We start from the raw sequence: 25,586 nt of genomic DNA, 5'->3' as shown, positions 1-25,586 counted from the left end.
CCTACCTGGCTGACTCACACAATCCATGCTGCCTCTCTTCCTTTATAAGTTTTACAGAGGCCTGTCTTTGGTAAAGCTTGAAATAGTGATATCATCCATTGTTTCTAGGACTCCCTCCTTGTATTTTTATCTTAACAAATAATATTAAAGATAGTGAGAAATAACCACCTTCAAAACTGATGACCTTGGGGATGTTATTTTTTATCTTTGGGTTTAGGGCATCTTGTCTATGAAATGAAGGAACTGAACTAGATGCTGCCTATAGTCCCCTTCCAGCTTTGACATTACATGATTTTGAAGACTTTATAATAACTTTGGTGCTTTTGCTTGGTGAATAAAAGATATCATATTCAGGGATAAATTACTTTGTGGACATTTAGAAATTTGTACTTTGGTTTTGTCAATGAGGAGTGAAAATGTTAATTACTCACCTCCCCTTTCCCTGCCATGGTCTAGTGTTGTTTTGGGATCCACATTTGCAGACCTATGTTTGTGTCACCCATTCCTGTGTAGTAAGAAGAAATGGGCTTGTTTTGCCCAAGATCAGTATTGAGAGGGCCAATAGTATATGCATGGAAGTTTGTGCATGGGGCCCTGTTTATTGTGTCCTAATTCCACAGAGCGTCTAGAGACAGCCAACAAGCAGCTTGCGGAGAAGGAATATGAAGGGTCAGAGGATACCAGAAAAACCATATCTCAGCTCTTTGCAAAAAGTAAGTCTGAAAGCTTCAGCAGGTATTAATGTGTGGATGGGAATGAGGTGTGTGAAGAGGTCACACAGTTCTATTTAGCCTTCTAGAAGAGCCAGGGTAGAGTCAATGTCATTTAGGGAGTATTTTTCTTGTTCAAGCATGAAGTTGGGAGATATTGTTCTTTTCCTCCTAGGCCAAGAAGGCTGCTTGCCACAACATCTAGTCACATCAGCATAGCTCCTTCTGCATTAAACAAGAGAAACCCCTTGAAATTCCTGCTTTTGCCATGGCTGGCTGACAAGGACCTCAGTGACCATGGGGTTCCTTAATATTGAAGGGATTTATTGTTGAAGCCTCCATGTGCTGGCTCTGGTTGAGATGGGATTAACATGCAGGATTGATTATTAATGTTTGCAATATCTAACCTGTACCTGGGGCTCCCTTAGGTTAAAACACCCTATATTATCATAATTACAACTTGGTGGACTACAAGTGTAGCTAGATGGGGACCACTGCTATGGCCTGAACTAGTGACTCTGGTTACAGAGTTGGAGGGTATGGCGGAGAGCAAAGCTATGTCTTCTCATAATAGTGTCTGGAAATACTCCTAGGATTGTGACAATGAATTCATCCTCTTCTTTATTGGTCCAAAATGGATCCCACCCAGCTAGACAATGCCTCATTCTTTCTAAGTGCCACAATAAAACCAGCAATAAAAACTACACAGTGGATTGAGTCCATAGGGAGAATGAGTTCAGGGGAAACAGATGAACTACCCCCACATTAGCAGATGCCCGTAGTTGGTGTCCTCTACCCCCAGCCTCCCTCAGCGCAGCTCCCAGCTGGAGTAGTGCTTGGTGGGGACTTGTCAGGCCCCATCTTTGCTGGGCTTCCACATGACCCTTCCAAGTCATTCCATGCTGCTTCTAGTCAGCTTTTATGAGTCTGTTTGATCTTTACTTGCAGTAATATCCCCCTCCCTTCCTAGTTTGCTCAGTTGTGCACTGGCTTCAGAACTGGGACTTTTTCTTCCTCATTTCCCTGAACCTCCTGTTCCTATGTCTTAGAGGAAGGAATGTAGTTTTTCTGTTGTCATCAGTGCCTAGTGTACATTGTTGTGAAGTTGTTTTTCTGGTGTCACGGTTACTGTGGAAGCTAATTCACGTGTAGAGAGGGTGGCAGCCTCCCAGGACAAAACAAAACAAAACAGAAAATGTATGGATTCTTGCCTTGTATCTTCTAGTTGACACTCCTCCCTGTGCGGAGATGGCATTTCGCGTGTCCTAGTAGCCCTACTAATTTATAAAATGTGGTAATTTAGCAGATTGAATTATATTAACAGCAGAGTGAAAGAATTAAATGTTTCTAGAAGGGAAAAATGGACTCTGCTTAGTAGGCAGGGAAGAGGGCATGACTTGTGGCCCCTTAATTTCTTTTGCCTTTGGACATCCACAGGGTACCACATGGTTGGGACTATGGCAGGAGCCAAGAAAGCCCTCTTGAAAAGTCTCCCAGGGGAATGTGTTTAAACTGCCCTAGAGAGGCCAAACCAACTGAACCCTAGGAGAAAGCAGTCTGGTACAGTAGCAAGAGTTTAGAACAACTTGGCCTTAAGTATGGTCTCCACTACTTATTTACCAATTGTGGGACCTTGTACAAGTTACTGAAGTCCTCTGAGTCTCTGTTTTCTCATATGTAAAGTGGACAAGAGAATAATACCTTTCTTCTATGGTTGTTCTGATGATTAAGTTAATACAACACTTGGTATATAATAAATACTCATTTCTTTCCAAGGTACATCTGAGTGGATATGTAAAGTCAGAGTGGGAAGGAAGACAAGGCTACCCTAGTAAAGTTTCTCCTACAGACTTAAGTATTATATTAAGGTCTCGAGAGGAAGGGTACTGTACATCTAAGTGGGAATCAAAACTGCTCCTTTGAGTTTCTGGTATGAGGTCTGTCTAATTAAAAGGGAAGGAACCTAGAAAGGCATGGGACATAATTACATGTGTCATCTGCAGTTACAATGCAATCCTGGATTGATCTCAATTAAAAAATAATGTTAGTGAGTAAAGAGTGGGATTTGAAGTTTTATGTAGTTTATGAAACACCATTTTTAGATCGATTTAATATGCTTTCATGAGGAAACAATGGGGAAATTTGGGGGCGCTCAATTGTTCTTTTGCCAATACAAAACTGTTTGAAGATACAAAATTGAGGAGACAAGCCTATCTGTTCTTTTAATATTTATGTGTCTATTCTTCTTTCTGAAATACTTTTCATAACAGTTTTTATATCTACTTTCTCATTACTTCTGTACAACAACCATTGTTAAGTGATTGCTCTTAATTTACACAGCAAGTTAGTGGTAAACCCAGTGATAGAGTCCAGATCTTGGTTTCCTCATTCATATAGCTGTGTGTTAGAAAGCTAGAATGTTTAGTAATGGGTATGATTATCAGTTTTTCTCAGGTAAGGTTTTCAGCCAGCTCCAGAATGGCAGTATTGGTATTTCATGTCCTGATAGATAAGGAAAGCCAGCGGGAGAAGGAGAAGCTGGAAGCAGAGCTGGCCACTGCCCGTTCTACCAACGAGGACCAAAGGCGACACATCGAAATCCGAGACCAGGCCCTGAGCAACGCCCAGGCCAAGGTGGTAAAGTTGGAGGAAGAGGTATGTATAGTTTCCTCAGGCAGCATACAAGCGTGAGCGTAGAAGAGCTGGGAAGTCAAGGGCTCTGGGGCCTCTTCATTTTGGTGAATTGGCGGCTGCACTATCCCCAAACAGGCAGGTACCATCTGCTACTTCTAGTTATAGCTGTGCTAATGTGAGTGGACTTCGATTTCTTTTCTCTGCAAGTTCTTTCCTTTTGCTCCAGAATAGAAAATCACCAAGGTCAAGGAGCAATTTCCATTTGCTCATTCCTATAAGCTAACAACCCACCACCCCTCCCCACCGCCAAGTTCTTACTGTGTATCTAGCCCTGCCTTAAGCCTGTGACACACACACAAACACACACACACGGTGCCAAAAATATGTATACACATTTTAAGAAAGGAAAAAAAACTATTAAAATTGTAATACTCAATATATACTAATAACAAAAGATAAATACAAGTCATGTTTAACTTCTGCAATTACAAGAGATGCTCAAAGTGGTTACCATCAGCATTCAGATACTTCTGATGATGGCAAACTACTGCTTGAGCAACGTTGACCAAAGTGTCCACTTCTATACATTTTTTGGCACCCCTGGGGTGTGTATGTGTGTGTGTGGTTATTATATATATTATATAACATATATGTGTGTATATATATATATATATATATATATATATATATATATATATATATATAGATTAGATTAGATTAGATTATACAAATTCCTGTCCTCACAGGGCTTTAACACTTTATTTTGGAAGGACTAGAAAATGATTTCAGATAATTTAAAGTTCTCTACAGATCTTGAAATCAGAATGGCCCTTGTCTCCCCATGCTCAGTGTGAAGTTGATCCCCTCAGGTAAGAAAAATGAATCTTGATGGCTCTACCTCGTTTTGCAGATTGGTTTTAGGAGAAAAGCAATCTTGGGAGTCTGGAATAGGAAGGGACCCGGGGACAGTTTAATTTATGGCAGACTCTTATTGGCTTGGTTCTGGAATGTAGGTATGTGGTGGGGTGAAGTTGTCAGTTTGTGTGCAAGCATGGAGCCTTCCCTTGACAAATGCAGGGGCCCCAAAACTACTAAGCATATGATTAATCTTGATGTAGATGTTACTCAATTGCCACACTAAACTGTTTTCCTGTGAAATAGAGGGAGCTTTGTTGCTGGCTTGTCATTAATTTTGGATGTCAGTTGTCATTGTATTGGAGTAATACTATCTCTTAGATGTTTTATACTCAAAGAATGGGTGGTTTCAGCAAAAATTGGTGCTACAGTGTCACTTAGTAAAAAAAGTTTCACATCTCACTGACGTATCTATTCTAAAATTTGAATTGTTTTAAGAGAAAGTGGCCTCCATTATAACAAATAGAAAGCTTTATAAACTTGAGACAAAAAAAATTGTTTAGTGACCAAGGTCTCAGCATTGTGGCTATTGTATGTGAGGTATCTTTCCTACCTTCATTCATTGCCTGCTTCCTCTCTCTCAGAAAGAATGGTTCTAGTTACTAGAGATCTTCTGACTTACAGATATCCTTTGCTTCCCGTTTTGGGTATTAAAATGCTCGCTGGAGCTGGGTTGTGGGTTTATATTTTTTCCAGGAGGTAATACAATCTAACGTATGATGTCCTTTAACCTGGATTGCTTAATGGTTAAACTTCAGGTTGTATAAAGTCAGGCTAATATCCTATGCTATGAATTGTCTACATCAGAAATACTGCTAAGTTGTTCATTGAAAATGAGGAATACTTGTATATTCCTGGTGTCCAGGTCTAAGGAGCTTAGCATACTCTTTAGCCTTTTGCTACACCTGATGTATTCCCTCCTCTCCCATTTTGCAAGGAAATCACAGAATGAATTACAGGATGAAGGTAAGACTGTGTTTTTTTAGAGAAGGGAATACTGAGAGATCTGCTGAGAGAACGTAGCTTGTTGGTGGTCACATGTCAAGTCTTGGGTAGAGCTAGTAATAAAATTGGAATCTCATGACTCTTCATTCCCTAGACCCTGCTGCCTGTCTCCCTATCTGAATCATCCTTTGGTTCCACTCTCAAAAAGAAAATGTGGTTGCTTGTTCAGATTTAGTAACCTCTGCCATCTTTTTTTTTAATTGAATATATATTGGTATATTTATTCGTCTCTAAATTATCATAGCAAGTAAATGTGAGCTTGGGAAATAAATGTAATTGAAGAGCTGGTTTTCAATGGTAGGCTGACTTTCATTTTTTACATTTATATTGAAGTGTAGTGTTCATCAACATGCATATTCATTCTTTTGAAAATTATTTCTTTTTTTTTCAGTTACAGTTGACATTCAATATTATTTTGTATTAGTTTCAGGGTCACAGCATAGTGGTTAGACATTTATATAATTTATGCTGTGATTCCCCTGATTAGTCTAGTACACCCCTGGCACTATACATAGTTGTTGTAACATTTCACTATATTCTTTATGCCGTACTTTACATCCCCGTGACTATTTTCTAACTACCAATTTGTATTTCTTAATCCCTTCACCTTTTTCACCAAGCTCCCCAGCTCCCCTCCCCTCTGGCAATTGTCAGTTTGTTCTCTGTATCTATGAGTCTGTTTCTATTTTGTTTGTTCATTTATTTTGTTCTTTGGAGTCCACATATGAGCACCTATGGTATTTGTCTTCTCAGTCTGACTTATTTCACTTAGTATAATACCCACTAGATCCATCCATGTTGTCAAAAATGGCAAAATTTCATTGTTCTTTTATGGCTGAGTAATATTCCACTGCATATAGTTGTATGTATCGCATCTTGGGTTGCTTCCATACCTTGGCTATTATAAATAATGTTACAATGAACATAAGCATGCATGTATCTTTTCGAATTAGTGTTTTGGATTTCTTTGGATAAATACCCAGGACTGGCATTGCTGGGTCAAAAATAGTTCTACTTTTGTTTTTTTTTGAGGAACCTCCATACTGATTTCCATAGTGGCTGCACCAATTTTCAATCCCACCAACAGTGTATGAGGGTTCCCTTCTCTCCACATCCTTGTCAACACTTGTTTATTGATTTATTGATGATGGGCATTCTGACAGGCATGTGGTGATATCTCATTGGGGTTTTTATTTGTGTTTCTCTGATGATTAGTGATGTTGAGCATCTTTTCATATGTCTGTTGGCCATGTGTATGTCCTCTGGAGAAATGTCTGTTCAGGTCCTCAGCTCATTTTTTAATTGGATTTATTATTTTTTTTGGTGTTTGGTTGTGTGAGTTTATATATATATACATACATATATACACATATATATATATATATATATATATATATATATATATATATATACACATATACATATATTTATATATACATATATATATATATATATATATATATATATATATATATATATATTTGGATATTAATCCCTTATCAGATAAATCATTGGTGAATATCTTCTCCCATTGAGTAGGCAGCCTTTTCGTTTTGTTGATGGTTTCCTTTGCTGTGCAAAAACTTTTTAGTTTGATGTAGTTCCATTTGTTTATTTTATTTTGTTTCCCTTGCCTATGGAGGTAAATCATAAAAAATACTACTAAAAGCAACGTCAGAGTTTACTACCTATATTTTCTTCTAGGAGTTTTATGGTTTCATGTCTTACATTTAAGTCTTTAATACATTTTGAGTTTATTCTTGTATATAGTGTAAGAAGGTGTCCAGTTTCATTTTTTTGCATGTATCTGTTCAGTTTTCTCAACACCATTTATTGAATAGACTGTCTGTACCCCACTGCATGTTCTTGCCTCCTTTGTCATAGATTCATTGGCCATATAAGTGTGTGTTTATTTCTGGGCTCTGTATGTTCCATTGATCTATGTGTCTGTTTTTATGCCAATATCATGGTGTTTTGATTACTATCACCTTGTAGTATAGTTTGATATCAGGTAGTATGATACCTCTAATTTTGTTCTTTTTTTCTCAAGATGTCTGAGACTATTCAGAGTCTTTTGTGGTTCCATATACATTTTAAGATTATTTGTTATAGTTCTGTGAAAGATGACATTGGTATTTTGATAGTGATTGCACTGAATCTATAGATTGCTTTGGGTAGTATGGACATGTTAATGATGTTAATTCTTCCTGTCCATGAGCACAACGTATGCTTCCATTTATTTATATCTTTTTCAGTTTCTTCAGTATTTTACAGTTTTCCAAGTACAGGTCTTTTATCTCCTTGATTAAATTTAGTCTTGGGTATTTTTTTGATGCAATTATAGATGGGATTGTTTTCTTAATTTCTCTTTATGATAATTCATTATTGGTGTATAAAAATGCAGCCAATTTGAATATTAATTTTGTACCCTGCTACTTTTCCAAGTTGATTTATCAGTTCTAATAGTTTTTTGCTGGAATCTTTGGGGTTCTCTCTATATAGTATCATGCCATCTGCAAGTAATGAGAGTTTTATTTCTCCCTTTCCAATTTAGATGTGTTTTATTTCTTTTCCTTGTCTTAGTGCTATGGCTAGAACTTCCAGTACTGTGCTGAATAAAAGTGGGAACATGGACAGCCTTGTCTTGTTTCTCATCTTAAGAAAAACCCTTTTAGGTTCTCACCATTGAATATGATGTTAGGTATGGGTTTGTCATAGATAGCCTTTATTATGTTGAGGTATGTTCCCTCTATTCCCACTTCGCTGAAAGTTTTTCTCATAAATGGATCCTGGATTTTTTTAAAGCTGATAGTCTTATGGAAGCTATAGTTGTCTCTGTCTTGCTGCTTTTGGATCCTGGATTTTGTCATATGCTTTTTCTGCATCTATTGATATGATCATATGATTTTTATTTTTCATTTTGATTACATGGTGTATCAAGTTAATAGATTTGTGGATATTGAACCAACCTTGCATCCCAGAAATAAATCCCACTTATACGTGGTGTATGATCTTTTTAATGTATTGCTGAATTTGGTTAGCTAATGTTTTGTTGAGGATTTTTGTATCTAAGTTCATCAGGGATATGGGCCTATAATTCTCATTTTTTGTAACATCTTTGTCTGTTTTTGGAATCAGGGTAATGGTGGTCTCATAAAATGAGCTTGGGAGCTTTCCCTCCTTTGAATTTTTTGGAATAATTTAAGAAGGATGGCTGTTAATTCTTCTTTGAATGTTTGGTAAAATTCACCTGTGAAGCTATCCAATCCAGGACTTTTGTTTGTTGGGAGTTTTTTGATTACATGTATCTTTTCTTTCTTTTTTTTTAAATTGCTCTACCCATTGGCCCCCCACCCCCTTTTTTTTCAACAGACTATGAAAAGCTTATCCAGACTTCTCTGAGATTGGGATGTAAAAAACAGCCCCACTGCCCCTCCAGGAAGGGTGCCCATCTAGTTGAAGCAAATGGGGACAAAGACTCTGCAGCCATCTTGGTTTGCAGTTTCTGAGGGTTCAGTGGTAACTGGTTATTTATTAATCATGAAAAAAATATATATGTATGGAGAAGACATTAGTCTGTAGTTCCCTCTGGGAAGTCCTCACTGAAACAGTTGCCTGAAATATATTTCTGGCTTCAGACTTCTGAGGATTTTCTGGGCATTTGTTCCAGAGATTTTTAGTCTTTTTCCCGAGTCCTGCCCCCAAATATGTAGATTTACAATTTATTATTTAAAGAAGAAGTTATAAACATAGTGTAAGGATTGAATGATGGCATCTAATGGCCAGATATCTCAAATGAGCTCATTGGTTATTGTTAATTTCTTATCCCTCAGCAAACTTGTACTTTTTCATGGAGTTTAGCTATTGGGAAATTCTGAGTTGCTGTTGTTAAAGGATGGGGAGAACATTTGGTTGCAAGTCCAGAGACAGAGGCCATGTAATGTCTTCCAGACTCTCAAGTCAGATCACCTCTACCACATAGAGAGGCTTGAAATCATGTCTCAGGGAAAAATCTATTGATTCGTGTTTTCCTTTTTGTTTTAGCAGCCTATTAGAGCACAGTTTACTCCTGGGTGGTATTTTTCCTGTCTTCCCTATAATATGCAAAGGAATACATTCCTTCCCTTTACTTTCAAATACAGGAATTGATAATTGAAGTTTTGCTTTTCAGCTGTGACTCAACCCCCATTAGGCTGCATTCTTCCTAGGGTATTTTTTTTTTACTTAATTATTAAATAGTGCCACTTTCGACACCATGGATGGATCTTGAGATTATTATGCTAAGTGAAATAAGTCAGACAGAAAAAGTCAAGAACCGTATGATTTCACTGATATGTGGGATATAAAACTGTAAACAACAAAGGAACAAGACAAACAAATGAAGAAACAGAAACTCATAGACACAGATAATAGTTTAGTGGTTACCAGAGGGTAAGAGGATAGGGGGGTTGTAGATGAGGGTAAAAGGGATCAAATATATGTGATGGAAGGAGAACTGACTCTGGGTGGTGAACACAATGTTACATATAAATGATAAATGATGTATTACAGAATTGTACGCTTGAAACCTATGTAACTTTACTAACATTGTCACCCCAATAAACTTTAATTAAAAAAAGACAAAAAATATGGAGCATTAGGACGGTATTTAGGGTGAATAGATAGCTTTGGAAGTAATCTAGTAAGAAGTCTTTATTGTGATTCCATTACAAAATTAATGAAAATTTCCAAATCAAGAAATTTAAGAAAATAAATTTAAAACAATAAATTTAAGAAAATGTATCCTTCTATCTGTTGGAAATAGCTCAAGTAAGGTCGTATTTAAAGGCAGAGGGATATGTTGGATGCCTGCCTATGTCTCATATAAACAAATAATTTAGTTATGGCTTACATATGGCACCATGAGTTTTCCTTAGAAGTTCTTCCAAAGAAAACTTCTCTAGTCTACTAAGCAAATGAGAAATAGGGCAACTTACCCAAGTTAAGCCTTTTGTCTAGGGAGTATTTTGTTTGCCTTCGAAGTGGCAAGGTAACTCAGGTAACTATTTTCTACTGCATCAAGATGGTGAGGTCAATACAAATATCAAGTCATTATGTTTTACACTTGAAACTAATATATTATATGTCAGTTATAAGTAAAAAAAAAGATGGTCAGGGAAAGATTATGACTAGTTTAATGGCCTGAGAACCCTTGCATGCATTTATGTCTTTCTCTCTACAAAGTCATCATTTAGATGCTTTTCCTGAAATCCGTTCCATCTTTCTAATCCCATTAAGTTTCTTGTCCATGATACTCTATATTCACTGTGTTCTAAGCTCTACACAGAAATGGTGTCTCAGGCTTACAGAGAACTTTCTCCTATAATCACAACCTCCTCTTTGAAGTTCAGCACAGATTCTCTCATGGACCCTGCTTTGCTGACATGGAGGGAGGTATCTTGCCAGGAAAGGGACAGCACTCCAAATAAAAAGCAGACCTGTTTTTTTGGTGAGTCACTATGATCCAGGTCTTAACATCAATCTTCAGCCTGTGCAGCGGGCAGCCAGCCGAGACAAATGGTGCCTTTCCATCCTTGCCCTTATCTTTTGGGACACGTAGGTCCTATTGAAGTGGAGGCTCATTAAACTCCAAGTCAAAAGAACTCTGTGTCCTACAGCAGCCATGGTTTTACCCATTCAATGAAACCTTCCCCTGCCCCCACTAATTTGACCTCACTGGAGAGCTTGGCATATTCACTCACAAGACTCAAGACAGCCCAGACTTCTGGCTGGCTGCTATCTTATGATCTAGAACTGAGCCACCACTTGGGAAATGGTTTCAGGGGTGGTGGGAAAAAGGCCCAAACAAGATCAAAGAGGGAAGATGCTGTGGGTGAGCTGCTTACTAAGGAAAAGGCACAGGAAGGGACAAAGCGGAATATGGGACAATTGGCAGAAAGAACCAGTGAGCCTTCTTTTTTAACTGTAGGCTAGAATGATAGCCACAGAGATTCAGGAAAAAAGTGACTCAAGGGTTAACTTGTTCTGAACTGCAATGGCTACTGATGATTTAGACATCACAATGATAATTCTAGGTGGCAATGCATTTTCCAGAGCTCTTTTGACACTCTAATCAATTCTACAAAACTAAATTCATACTGTTTTATTGTATCTCCACCATTATTCTTTATGGCTACTATTTTATCTTATTTCTAGATCCCTTGCCACTTATTTATCTTTTTTTGGTTTCAGAGATGGAAAATTTTCTCCCATCACACCTATCCACACAGTACAATAGTCTCCTCTTTTCCCGATATTAGAGGAAGATGTCCTAGACATAGATATGTATATGTCTAGTCCAAATAATCTTCAAACAATAGGATTTTGTTGGTGTAGTTAAAACACGTATAATGGTTATGGTGGATTATAAATGTGGGTGGAGGACCTGAGGGTGTAAATTATGTGTGCATTTAGAGTGTTGATAGTACATACCCACCCAGGAATCTTCCAGAATGTCCTGCTGATGAATTATTAACTTATTTAAATGGCGTTTCATCTAAGGATGACATTTCCCATATTTATGGCAGAATGTTTTCTTTGAAGTATGTGTTGTTCCACCCAGTATGTTAAGAAATTATGTCCCCACCCCAAATAGAGATGGAGTGACCTCTCGGAGCTTGATTTTCTCAGTTTTTCCCAAAGATTATGTTTTGTTTTAATTTCCAAATTGGAAGCCTTGCATATTTTTCTTTAGTCTCCTTAATAGAAAGAGAACTCCATTCCCTTGATAGCAAGTTTCTAGAGGTGGTTTCTACTCTTAAATCTTTTAATATCCACCAGTGGACCACAACCTCTTGGCAATGGACAGAGGCAGCTTACTAATACCGGGGTAGTGTTACGAAATTGCTTCAGAAGGAACTCTTTCTTGGAGCCACTGGCTCCTGGGTAAAGCTAAATCAAATCAAATGGAAAACATTGAAGGCTCATGGAGCAACACATAACTAGTTGTATGAAGGAGAGGAGCAAAGAAAGTATGCTTCAGTTGTGACATTTGTGACACAGTGAATGTTTCGAGTTGTAGGCATTAGATGGAAGGATGAAAATCAGACATAATGAAGGATGTCCTCTGTGGCACTGGACTTAGTTCTGTATTATTAGTCTCAGTGTCCTTTAGCCAATGGAGTGTGTGTATATGTTGGTGTTCCTCCAGCTAGTAATAATAATCCACTCCCTCTACCTAACCATCTGTATATTTTTAATAATTTATTAAGACTTTACTTTTTAAGAGTACTTTCAGGTTCATAGCAAAATTAAGAGGAAGGTACAGAGTTACCATATACCTCCTGACCCCACACATGCATAGCTTCCCCCCATTATCAGCATCCCCCACCATAGTGGTACATTTGTTAAAATTGATGAACTTACACTGAAGGTCATAATCACCCAAAGTCCATAGTTTACGTTATGGTTCATTCTTTGGGTTGTACAATTCTATGGGTTTGGATAAATGTGTAATGACATGTATCATTAATATGGTATCATGCATAGTATTTTCATTGCCCTAAAAATCCTGTGTTCTACTTATTTATTCCTGCCCCGAACATTTTTTTTAACATTTTGAAAATATTTCCAAACATATTATTGTATCCTCCCCTATGAATCTTGCAAGTTTTATCTTCTTTTGACAGAATAGGAAATTAAAGTGCACACAGCTTGTACAGTGAGTGATAAATCTAGGAAAAACTCTCATCTCTTAATTCAAAAATATCTGACCCTATGCATTGTCCACCGCTTAATAAATGGAGAAGGTTAATGACTAACTCACTTCCTTGCAAAAGACGGAGACAAATGGGTCACTTTAGAGGCCCTAGAAGTAATTTTTTATATAGCCATCCTTTAAAACAATAAACTTGAAAGACATCCACAGTTGTTGAAGAAGGGAAGACATGCCATCACATGGCATTCATTTTCAGGGATCAGATTTTCCTGAGTCACAAGGGGGTTAACAGATGTGCCAAATACTTGGGAATGGGTTCAGATTATTGCAGAAGTGCAATGTGAAAATATGATTGAGCACAAGAGTATTTGTTCTATTCTTCAATAGGCTGTTTTCCTGCTGTTCTTCCTCCCACTTTTCCCCTTTAAAAACTTAAATCTCTTAATAGGAATATCTTGATTTGCCAAGCAAAGTAAATACATTTAAGAATGTATGTGTTCCATTGTAAAAGTGAAGGGATTAACAAGTACATACTGATAGTTGCAAAATAGTCACAGGGATGTACAGCATAGGGAATGTAGTTAGTAATTTTACAATAACTATGTATAATGCCAGGTGGGTACTAGACTTATCAGGAGGAGCACTTCGTAAATTATGTAAATGTCTAAACACTATGCTGCACACAGTAAATTAATATAAAATAATATTGAATGTCAACTGTAATTTAAAAATTTAAAAAGAGGGGCAAAAAGGTGAAGGGGAATAAGAAGTTCAGATTTCCAGGTATAAAATAAGTAAGTCATGGGGATGTAATGCACACCATAGGGTCTATAGTCCATAATATTATGATACTAGCATGCTAAGGTGTCTGATGGTTGCAAGACATCATTGTTATCACTTCTTTAGGTATATAAATGTTGAATAACTATGGTATGTACCTGAAACTAATATAATATTGTATGTTAGTTATATTTTAATAAAAATTTTAAAAAAGGATTCCCTCTTTTTCTTTAACCTTTGGCATTTTAATTATGATGTGTCTTGTTGTGGGCCTGTTTGGGTTCATCTTGTTTGGGACTCTGCACTTCCTGGGCTTGTCTGTCTATTTCCTTTGCCACGTTAGGGGAGTTTTCCATCATTATTTCTTCAAATATGTTTTCAATCCCTTGCTCTCTCTCTTCTCCTTCAGGTACCCCCATGATGCAAATGTTAGTACACTTGATGCTGTCACAGAAGCCCCTTAAATTATCCTTATTTTCTTGGATTCTTTTTGCTGTTCTGATTGGGTGTTTTCTGCTACTTTGTCTTCTAAATGGCTGGTTCATTCTTCTGCTTCATCTAATCTGCAGTTGATTCCCTCTAATTTTTTTTCTTTTCTTTTTTTTTTTTTTAATAAATTTTATTTTATTAAATTTATTGGTTTATATACCACATATCAGTGAAATCACATGGTTCTCTGCTTTTTCTGTCTGACTTGTTTCACTCAGCATTACTCTCTCAAGATCCATCCATGTTGTCACAAATGTTCCTATATCATCTTTTCTTACTGCCGAATAGTATTCCAAAAACAACAAAAGAACAAGACAAACAAATGAGAAACAGAAACTCATAGACACAGACAATAGTTTAGTGGTTGCCAGAGGGTAAGGGGGGTGGGGGGTGGGGAGTGGGAGATGAGGGTAAGGGGGATCAAATATATGGTGATGGAAGGAGAACTGACTCTGGGTGATGAACACACAATGGGATTTATAGATGATGTAATACAGAATTGTACACCTGAAATCTATGTAATTTTACTAACAATTGTCACCCCAATAAATTTAATTAATTAAAAAAAATTTATTGGGGTGACATTTATATAATTTAAGAAGTGATCCCCTTGAGTAGTCTAGTACCTACCTGGCACTATATATAGTTATTACCATATTTTTGACTATATTCCCTATGCTTTACTTTAAATCCCTGCAAATATTTTGTAACTACCAATTTGTATTTCTTCCATTGACCTTTTTCAGCCTGCCCCCCAACCCCCTCTCCCATCTATCACCCCAGTAAATCTAGTACCCATCTGCCACCATACATAGTTATTATGATATTATTAACTATATTCCTTATGCTGTATTTCATATCCCCATGACTATTGTGTAACTACCAATTTGTACTTCTTAATCGTTCCCCTTTTTCATCTTCCTCCCAACACCCCTTCCCATCTGTCGACCCTTGAATGTTCTGTGTATCTATGAGTTTGTTTCTGTTTTGTTTGTTCATTTATATTCTTCTTTAGTTTCCACATGTAAGTGAAATCATATGGGATTTGTCTTTCTCTATCTCACTTATTCCACTCAGCTTAATGCCCTGTAGGTCCATCCCCGCTGTTGCAGATGAAATATTTGATTCTTTTTTATGTCTGAGTAATATTCCATTATATATATGAGGTCTGGCAATTAAGTTTGCGATATTGTTGCAATGATGTTGCTAACCTTTTTTGATATCAGAGGGATTATTCATTATGAATTTGTACCAACTGGACAAACAGTTAACCAAGTTTACTCTTTGGATGTGCTGAAAAGGCTGCGTGAAAAAGTTAGACAACCTGAACTTTTCACCAACAATTCATGGCTCTTACATCATGACAATGTACCAGCTCACATGGCACTGTCTGTGAGGGAGTTTTTAGCCAGTAAACAAATAATGTATTGGAACACTCTTTCTACTCACCTCATCTGGCCCCCAATGACTTTTTTCTTTACCTGAAGATAAAGCAAGTATTGAAAGGAAGATATTTTGATGATATTCAGGACATCAAGGGTAATACAATGACAGCTCTGATGGCCATTCCAGAAAAAGAGTTCCAAAATTGCTATGAAGGGTGGACTACAGGCTGGCATTGGTGCATAGCTTCCCAACAGAAGTACTTCAAAGGTTACCATAATGATATTCAGCAATGGGGTTATGTAGCACTTTTTCTAGGATGGGTTTTTGAACTTAATTGTCTGACCTCATATGTATCACATCTTTTTTATCTATTCATACATTGATGCACACCTAGGTTGCCTCCATATCTTAGCTATTGTAAATAATGCTGCAGTGAACATATGAATGCACATGGCCCTTTGAAATAGTGTTTTGGGTTTCTTTGGATAAATACTCAGAGGTGGGATTACTGGGTTCTTTGTCATTTTCTATAGCCTTTGTTTTAAAGTCTATTTTGTCTGTTATAAGTATGGCTACTCCAGCTTCTTTTTTTTTCATTTCCATTGTCATGAAACATTTTTTCCATCCTTCTAGTCTGTGTGTGTCTTTTGATCTGAAGTGAGCAGCATATGTAAGTGTTTTGTTTCTTCTCCATTCAGCAACCGTATGTCTTTTGATTGCAGTATTTAATCCATTTACATTCAAAGTAATTATTGATAGATATGTAGTCATTACCATTTATTATTCATGCCTTTGATTTTTTTTCTTCTTCTTAAAGAAGTCCCTTTAACATATCTGGTAATTGTGGTTTGGGTGTGGTGAACTCCTTTAGCTATTTCTTGTCTGGGAAGCTCTTTATCTCTCCTTGGATTCTAAATGATAGCTTTGCTGGGTAATTTTGGTTGTAGGTATTTGCTTTTCATCACTTTGAATATTTTGTGCCAATCCCTTCTGGCCTGCAAAGTTTCTGTTAAGAATGACTGACAGTGTTATGGGAACTCCCTTGTAGGTAACTAACTACTTTTCTCTTGCTGTTTTTGTGGTTCTCTTTTTGTCTTTAACCTTTGGCATTTTAATTATGATGTGTCTTGGTGTGGGTCTGTTTGGATTCATCTTCTTTGGGACTATCTGTGCTTCCTAGGCTTGTGTGTGTATTTTCTTCGCCAGGTTAGGGAAGTTTTTCATCATTGTTTCTTCAAATATGTTTTCAATTCCTTGCTCTCTCTCTTCTTCTGGTACCCATATGATACGAATTTTGGTCCACTTCATGTTGTCCCAGAGACTCCTTAAACTTTCCTCATTTTTTTTGGATTCTTTTTTTCTTTTTGCAGTTCTGATTGGGTGGTTTCTGCTACCTTATCTTCCAAATTGCTGATGCAGTCCTCTGCTTCATTTAATCTACTGTTGATTCCTACTAATGTATTCTTCATTTTACTTATTGTATTCTTTATTTCTTTTTTTTCTTCCCTTGCTCTAGACTTTAACTTATCCCTTTAAAGGGGCCTATTATTTAGTATCTTATATTTGTTGTTGTTATTACCTTATATTTTAGTAGCTAATTGTAAACATACTTTATCTCCCCAATTAGACTCTCAGCTCCTTGGGAGGAGATATGGTGACTTGTTCGTTGTTTCTCCCACAGTATCTCTTCTAGTGCTTTGTTCATGGTGACTGCTTATTAACTTTTGACTGAATGAACAAGTGAATGTAGGTTATGGTATGCTATTTCTCCCATTGTTTTTGCAAGTAATTTTGGAGCACTACCATTATGAGGATTGAGAGGATTTTTGAGATGGAGGCCTGCCCTCCAGAGGTATCTATCTTTGGAGGAAGACTAGACAGCAAAGACTGTTCTGCTTGTGATTCCATAGACTCCATTCAGTTCTGTGTTAGTGGTGACTTGTCATGTGTCTTTCTCATTTCCCTAGTTGCAGTTGTAGTTAATATTCTTTTTGCTCTGGAAAGTATTATCAATTCTCCTTCAGCCATTTATTTTCTGAATTCAGTAACCCAATAATTTAATATCTGATTCAGTGAAGACTCATTGCCAAACATGACAGTGACAGTAACAAACTGCTTCTCAGGAGTTACTCAACCATTTCAAGCCACCAGAGAATCTTAGAATAAATCATCTTATTCAGACTCTAAATGCCTAGCCTAGGAGCCTGAGAGAGAATTGTTGGTTCTTCCTCAATTAAGTTCAACCCCAGAGGGCGACTTCCATCTCTTATTTTCCTATTCCCTTTTCTAGTTCTGGTGATGGAGTAGATAGGTTTTTGGGACCATAGTTTGATCTCCCAAAAGACACAGAAGTTCTTTTGAAAATGACCAGTTTTTTGCTTTTGTTTTGTTTTTGAAGACTATTGAAGTAGCAGGTTCATCGGCACATTTTTTAATCTGAGAATTTCTTTCCTATATTTGTTAAGAATATTATAAATGAGTTTACATGTTGCTCTAGGTTAAGATAATCTAGAAATGGATTTGGAAAACCTATTTCAGTTACCTTCTGGGTGCTTTTAGTGAAAATAATAAATTTCAAATAATTAGGAAAGTCATAAAGATAAGTGTTAGGAGGGGAGTACCTGTCATTTTTCACCTTCAAAATTAGATATGCACTGTGGAATTATGCACTACCAGGGTCACTGCATTGCTTGTGGGCATTTATAGCCGCCATAGGTAACTTCTTCTTTTTTTAAATTAAATTTATTGGGGTGACAGCAATTAGTAAAATTACAAAGGTTTGAAGTGTACAATTCTACAATACATCATCTATATATCGTATTGTGTGCTCATCACCCAGAGTCAGTTCTCCTTCCATCACCATAGATTTGACCTCTTTTACCTTCTTCTACCATCCCCCTCCCTCTTACCCTCTGGTAACCACTAAACTATTGTCTGTGTCTATGAGTTTTTGTTTCTTTGTTTGTCTTGTTTCTTTGTTGCCTTCAGTTTTATATCCCACATATAAGTGAAGTCACATTGTTCTTGATTATTTCTGTCTGACTTATTTCACTTAGCATAGTAATCTCCAGATCCATCTATATTGTTGCAAATGGTATTCTTTAGTTTTGACTGGTTCTTTGTTATGTTTTCTATCTCCAGTTTTACAGTTTCTAGCTCTTTGTTTAAGTTCTCTCTCAGACCATTGAACATCCTTGAACTCTGCATCGGGTAGATTACTTGTCTTCATTTTGTTTAGTTCTTTTTCCAAATCTTTGTTCTACTCATTCACTTGAGACATGTTTCTTTGTCTCCCCATTTTAGTTGCCTCCCTGTGTTTCTATGCATTTAGGTAGAGATCCTGTGTCTCCTGGTCTGAGTAAATTGGCCTTATATAATAGATGTCCTGTGGGGCCCAGTGCCACAGTCTCCCTGGTCATTTGAGCCGAGTGCTACAGTTGTCTCCTTTGTGTGGGTTGTGTTTGCCCTCCTATGGTAGTTGAACTTTGGTTTCTGTTTGCATGAAAATGGGAGGGATTGACCCTCAGGTTAATTGATTGTGAGACTGGCCGTCGTCACTACAGTAGAGGAGCTGTTGTTCAGGGGCTGACCCTATGGAGCAGGATTTGCTTTAGAGGGACTCTGGTGCCTGCCCAATCTTCTCTTTGGGTGTTTTGTTTGTGGAGGTGGTTGAGTGATGCTCTTGTGTGGTCTGAAGCTGGCCACTGGTTATGTGTGCTGTGGTGCCTCGTGGGGGATGCTCTGGTACAGGTGAAGATCAGCCAGTGCCTGTGCCCTGCCCCACTTTGTTTGAGCTACAAAGTGATCTGCAGATGGTTTCCACTTGTACTGGGCTTGGAGTTGACTGGGAGAGGCTAGGCTGCAAACTGAGGCCTGCTGCCACTAGTGCCAGGCATGGGGCTGCTTAGCAAGAGGTATGGGGCATATCGAGGCCAGATCTTGCTTGTTTAATGTTTTGAACCTTTGAGAGGTTTTAGGAAAGTCCATAGCATGAACCATGACAGGTAGTTTGTATGGAAAAGCCACTGGAAGCAGGGTAAGTTGGCCTGTCAGTTTGGTGTGGTGGGATCTCAGGGAATACTAGGATGGAGTGAACCATGTTAGCTGGGTTGGTAGAGTCTCAGATATGGTGCCCACTGCATGTAAAGGTTGACTGGGGTGTGGGCTATGCACAGGTACAATGGCTTCTATCAGCACTTCTGTCTGGGAGAAAACTGCCACTCCTGTCCTTGCCTTGAAGCCAGACCGTTCATTTCTTCCCTGTATGCCCCTGGAGACTTTTGAACTACTGCCCCAGTGCTGGAGCTCAGAGTGAGTTGGTCCATTAGTGAGCAAGTCCGTGTGTAATCCCTTTAAGAGAAATGCCTCAGCCCCCCATAATCTCACTCACCCATAATCTCCATTAGTTTGCATAGCCAGAAGTCATTGTAACTTCTCGTCCCATCTCTGGAATCCTGGGCTGGGGAGTCTGGTGTGGAGCTAGGACCAGTCGCTCCTCAGGAGTTATCACTGCGGCAGTGATATCCGTCCTGATTTTTGACTACCACATGTGGGTGTGGGACCAGACTATTCTACGTCTCCGCCCCTCCTACCAGTCTGAAGTTGGCTTCTTTCCTCTATCCTTAGTTACAGGACATCTGTTCAGCTAGACGTCAGGTAATTCTCCATGATGGCTGTTCTGTAGTTTAATTGTAACTTTTAGGTGGTCGTGGAAGGAGGAAGCACTACTCTGACATCTTAATCGGAAGCCTTAGGTTATTATTATAATAATTTAGTATTGAAATAAAGACTTAAACTATGTAGCCTACAAAAACATTAGGAAATGAAAGAATATGAGAGATATTAGTTAGAATTAAGACATAGTGATAGATAGTTATAGATTGGACATGATGTACATAGGAAAGAGGGAAGAATAGCAATTCCAAAGTTTTGAGACTGGAAAAATAGTGTAAGGGATGATAATGACTGAACTATAAAAAGGATTGCATTTTGGGGAAAGATGAAAGCAGTCTGGGGCATATTAAGTGTCAGAGTGAGAAATCTTGCACTCAGCTAGAGGTTTGTGATGAAATAGTAACCTTAAAATATGAATATAAGCTCCTGTTAAGGGTGTGCCATGGAGGAGATCATATATATATATATATATATATATATATATATATATATATATATATATATATATGTCTTTCTGGGGAAAAGGGCTTTGTTTTTAATATCTTAATTAGACATTGATGTGATAATTAGAGTTACTGAGATAATGAGAACCATGCCAAGGCTATCTGGAGTAAATGTTCAAAGTTGAGAGGACTAGAGCATGTGTAACTTGCCATTAACATTTTTTTTTTAAAAAAGAAAAACAATTGAGTACTTTTTGTACCAGATACTCTACTAAGCACTTCATATGTTATCTCATTTAATCCTTATAGAGGTATATCATATTATCATCTCCATGTTATTGATAAATGAGTAAATGAAAGCTCAGGGAGATTAAGTAGCTTGTCTAAGTTTGCATGCCTAGTGAGGGGAGAGCCAAGATTTGGACTTGGGCAGTGTGAGACGAGCTCATGACCTTTACCATTTTACTATACAACCTCTCTCTTTACCTAAGAAGGAACCATTGACATCACTGATGGCATCGGTAGGTGAAGTTGGGAACCTAGGATGTTTTAATTACTGTTCTAATATTTGAGGAGTTTAGCACAGGAGTTTGTAGAGGACAGGCAGATAAAAGAGGGATTTATTATGATGAACATAAAAATGAAGCATATAATATCTAGGAAGAGGAACTTTCTACATATAGATGAGATCTAGAAAACATAGAGTATGCAACTTAGAAGATAGGTGACTTTATTGATTGCATGTGTAGGGTCATGCATTAGTAGCATCCAAGAGTTGTCTTTAAAATCCTTACTTACCCAGGGATTAAGCATTTACTAGGTGATCATGGTGTTTGTGGGTGAGCTGCATTCTTCTTATCAAGGAGTTCGGAGAATTATGACAGCAACAGAGGTCCTGGTACCTGGTGGACATCATCCCAGTGGCAAAGAATAATGGGATTTTTCTTGACCTGCTTTGTGGAAGTTGTCTTATTTGCATGCCTATCTTCAGCAAAATCAGAAAAGTCTCTGGGCCTTCATTGTTTTTCCCTTCCATTGGGTTGGTTCAGTGACTTCTGACTAGGATGCTTTCACTAAGATATTGATGTTTCCATTCTCAAGAAAGGCAGAAAATGAAGAAAATGACCTAGCTAGCCCTGGACTGCTTATTTTTCAGTTCGCTGAGCTTACATTGAAGTACTTTGTCATCAAGGCAAGAACTGTGTGCTATCTAACTGTAATTGCCTTTAAGTATAACTGCTGTAAGCCTCAGTAATTATAGTTAACACTCTCGGTATTAACATTATACTGCTCCCCTAGGGTTTTCAAAGCAATTCACAAATAAATGCATCCAAATTTAAATAGCTCATGAGGATTCTAGAACCCAGAAAGTGAAGGATAGCAGATATTTCCTGCTCTCAAATTATTTGAAGCTATGCTATGCAAATAGGAAGGCAGAAGCATCTGTGGCCTAAAAGTCTTCATTGCCCTAGTCAGTGTTGTTACAAATAAATAGTCACATATCCAAGGAAAGAAAGGTTTAAGCTTATTGAGACAAAGAAAATAATGGTTTTTGTTTGTTTGTTTTATTTCTTCGGAAAATGTCTAATAGATAAAAACATCTAGATTTATAACTCACCTCATCGGGTTTATAAGTTTAGATTGAGCTAGGCTGTGGAATGAAAGGAAATGTCAACAAACTACTGACTCTGGGTGGTGAACACACAGTGCAATATATAGATGATATATTATAGAAATGTGCACTTGAAACGTATATAATTATACTACCTGATACCACCAAAAAATTTTAATAAAAAATTAAAAAAGAAAAGAAAAATGGCATTGGTGGTTGATAATCTTTGTCAAGCAATGATGCCTAAATATGGCAAATAAAGAACTACCTCAAAAAATAAAATCATATTTTAAGAAATACTTATTCATTTGATTAAAGTCTATAAAGTATGTTTCTAAGATAAAAACAAATAACACCAAAAACAGCATTTTTATTTGGGTAAAAAAACATATACACACAAAAATAGTAATCAAAAGGTCAAAATAGTTTTTTTTTAAATTACAGTTTGATGTACAATACTATATGTGTTCCAATTGTACAACATAATGATTAGACATTTATATAACTTATAAAGTGATCACCTCTATAAATCTAGTACCCATCTGACACCATACATTGTGATTACAATATTATTGACTATTCCTTATGTTATGCTTTACATCCCCATAAATATTTTGTAACTACCAATTTGTACTGAAACCCTTCTCCATTTTCACACACCTCCCCAAAACTCCTCCCAGCTGGTAACTATCAAAATGTTCTTTGTATCTATGAGTTGTTTTTTGTTTGTTTGTCTGTTTTGTTCTGCAGCTTCTACATGTAAGTGAAATCATATGTTATTTGTTTGTCTCTTTCTGACTTACTCCATTCAGCACAATATTGTCTTCTAGGTCCATCCATGTTGTTGCAGATGGCAAGAGTTCATTTTTTATGGCTGAGTAATATTCCATTGTATATATGTACCACCTCTTCTTTATCCATTCATCCATTGATGGACACCCAGGTTGCCTCCATATCTTTGTTTTTGTAAATAATGCTGCAATGAACATATGGATGCCCATGTCCCTTCGAAGTAATGTTTTCGGTTTCTTTGGATTAAAACCCAGAAGGGGATTACTGGGTCCTTCTTTGTCTCTTGTTATAGCCGTTGTTTTAAAGTGTAATTTGTCTGGTATAAGTATGGCTATCCCAGATTTTTGTTTGTTTCAATTCTGATGAAATATCTTTTTTCCATCCCTTTACTTTCAGTCTGTGTCTTTCGATTGGAAGTGAGTCTCTTGTAGGCAGCATATGGAAGAGTCTTGTTTTCTTATCCATTCAGCCACCCTATCTTTTGATTGGAACATTTAATCCACTTACATTGAAAGTAATTGTTGGATTGCGAGGAAAAATGGTGGCGTGAGGTGAGCCTCTGTAAAGCTCCCCTGGAATTTACAACAAATGGAACAACAAAAACTCCACAAGGGACTCCCTGCACAGCAGAAAGGCAAGACGAAGAGGCCCACTACCAAAATCACCTACAGGTGGGAGATTTGCGTGAGCAGGGGGAGGAGGGAAGGGAGAAGTGCAGAGACGGAGCTGCGCGGGCGCAAGACGCAGACCTAGCTCAGTGCTCCGAGCTCACTGCTTCCCGGAACTACTGTAGCTGCGGGAGAGGGAAGAACTCGGACTGCTAGTACTCCGCTTATGGCCCACAGGGCTGAGGGGGCAGCATATAACACGGCTGAACCCAACGCTCACGGCAGAGACTTCGGAGAAAAGACTGAGGGAAGAAGGCTGAAAACGGTGGTCTAAGCCCTCAATGCCAAGCAGACAACAGCAGCCTTAGGCACTGAGACTAGCCGTTCTCTCCCTACACTCGCACAGCTCGCCCTGCCCCCACCTGCTGGTGTTGGAAACAGAACAGAGGCAGTGTCAGATCAAAACAACAGAATATTTGCTATTCTGAGAACTGTTGGTCGCAGACACAGATTCGCAGCCCAACTAGTTCCAGCAAAGGGGAGGGAGCTGTGGAAGCAGGACCGGCTGTGGTGGTGGTCGCTGCCATTGCTCTGGACCACCTCTCACAACTCACCCAACCCCTGACCCCACCTATCTGGGCAGATCCCTACAGGAGTAAACAGAACTGCTGAAACATATGGGCTCTGTATCTAGAGCTGGAAGAGCTTTGGAACATCAAAAGCTCTCTGCATACCCACCGGGACACTGCGCCCTGTGACCTAGACGAACTATTAACAGAGGAGAAGCCCATCTCCAAGGGAATCCCCCCATTGTATGAGAAGCTGGAATAGTGCAGAGAAAACATAGTACTACTGTGTGGGAGAAGAAAAATAAGCTGCAGTTGGAGAAAAAATAAAACATTCTACTAACAAGTACTGGAAAACAAAAGAAAGACCTCTTCCTATCAACCTGTTGCAGAAGCCACTCCTGTAGATGTCTAGGAAGAGAAATAGTGAACCAGTAATTGCCATGAATAACCAAGGCAACAAGATAGCTCAGAAAAAAAGTGAATAATCTCCAGAAAAGGCACTTAAAGATACAGAAATATGTGACTTAAATGACAGAGAATTCAAGATTGCAGTTCTGAAAAAACTCAACGAGATACAAGAAAACACAGATAGGCAGTTAAAGGAACTCAGAAACTCAATCAAAGAACAGCATGAGCATTTTATGAAAGAGATTGAAATTTTAAAAAAGAACCAAATAGAATTTCTGGAGATTCAGAACTCAATAGAAGAAATTAAGAAGGAAATAACCAGCTTAGGTAGTAGAGTTAACCAGATGGAGGAAAGAATCAGTGACATCGAAGATAGAAACCTGGAAATCACACAGATGGAAGAAGAAGGAGACTTGAGACTTCAAAGAAATGATAGAACTCTACAAGAACTTTCTGACTCCATCAGAAAGAGCAATATAAGAATAATGGGCATACCAGAAGGAGAAGAAAGAGAGAAGGGAACAGAGAATATATTCAAACAAATTGTCGATGAGAACTTCGACGAAAATAGGTATGAAAGGAAAATACCTTAACATAATAAAGGCCATATATGACAAGCCCTCTGCTAATCTCATAATTAATGGTGAAGAACTGAAGCCCTTTGCTCTACGTTCAGGAACATGACAGGGCTGTACCCTATCACCTCTGCTTTTCCACATAGCGTTGGAAGTCCTTGCCAGAGCAATCAGGCAAGAGAAATAAATAAAAGGCATCCAAATTGGGAATGAAGAATTTAAAGTATCACTCTTTCCAGATGACATGATGCTATATATAGCAAACCCTGAAGACTCCACCAAAAAGCTAT

At 37.9% G+C, this 25,586-nt stretch overlaps 1 protein-coding gene across 10 annotated transcripts in view; it reads left to right on the top strand.

The window, feature by feature from the left end:
* Window positions 1-25,586, top strand: part of AMOT (angiomotin) — a 90,857-nt gene that overhangs the window by 30,605 nt on the left and 34,666 nt on the right. For all 10 annotated transcript variants that reach the window (XM_074323485.1, XM_074323484.1, XM_074323478.1 and 7 more), the window contains 2 exons: window positions 621-713; window positions 3,220-3,365. In XM_074323485.1, coding sequence (XP_074179586.1) covers window positions 621-713; window positions 3,220-3,365 — 239 coding nt within the window. The remainder of the gene's footprint in view (window positions 1-620; window positions 714-3,219; window positions 3,366-25,586) is intronic.

This window comes from Rhinolophus sinicus, chromosome X (genome assembly GCF_036562045.2).
Source record: "Rhinolophus sinicus isolate RSC01 chromosome X, ASM3656204v1, whole genome shotgun sequence".
NCBI classification, from domain to species: Eukaryota; Metazoa; Chordata; class Mammalia; order Chiroptera; family Rhinolophidae; genus Rhinolophus; species Rhinolophus sinicus.
The sequence above is the reverse complement of the archived record's forward strand: the minus strand, read 5'-3'. Positions and strand labels throughout refer to the sequence as shown.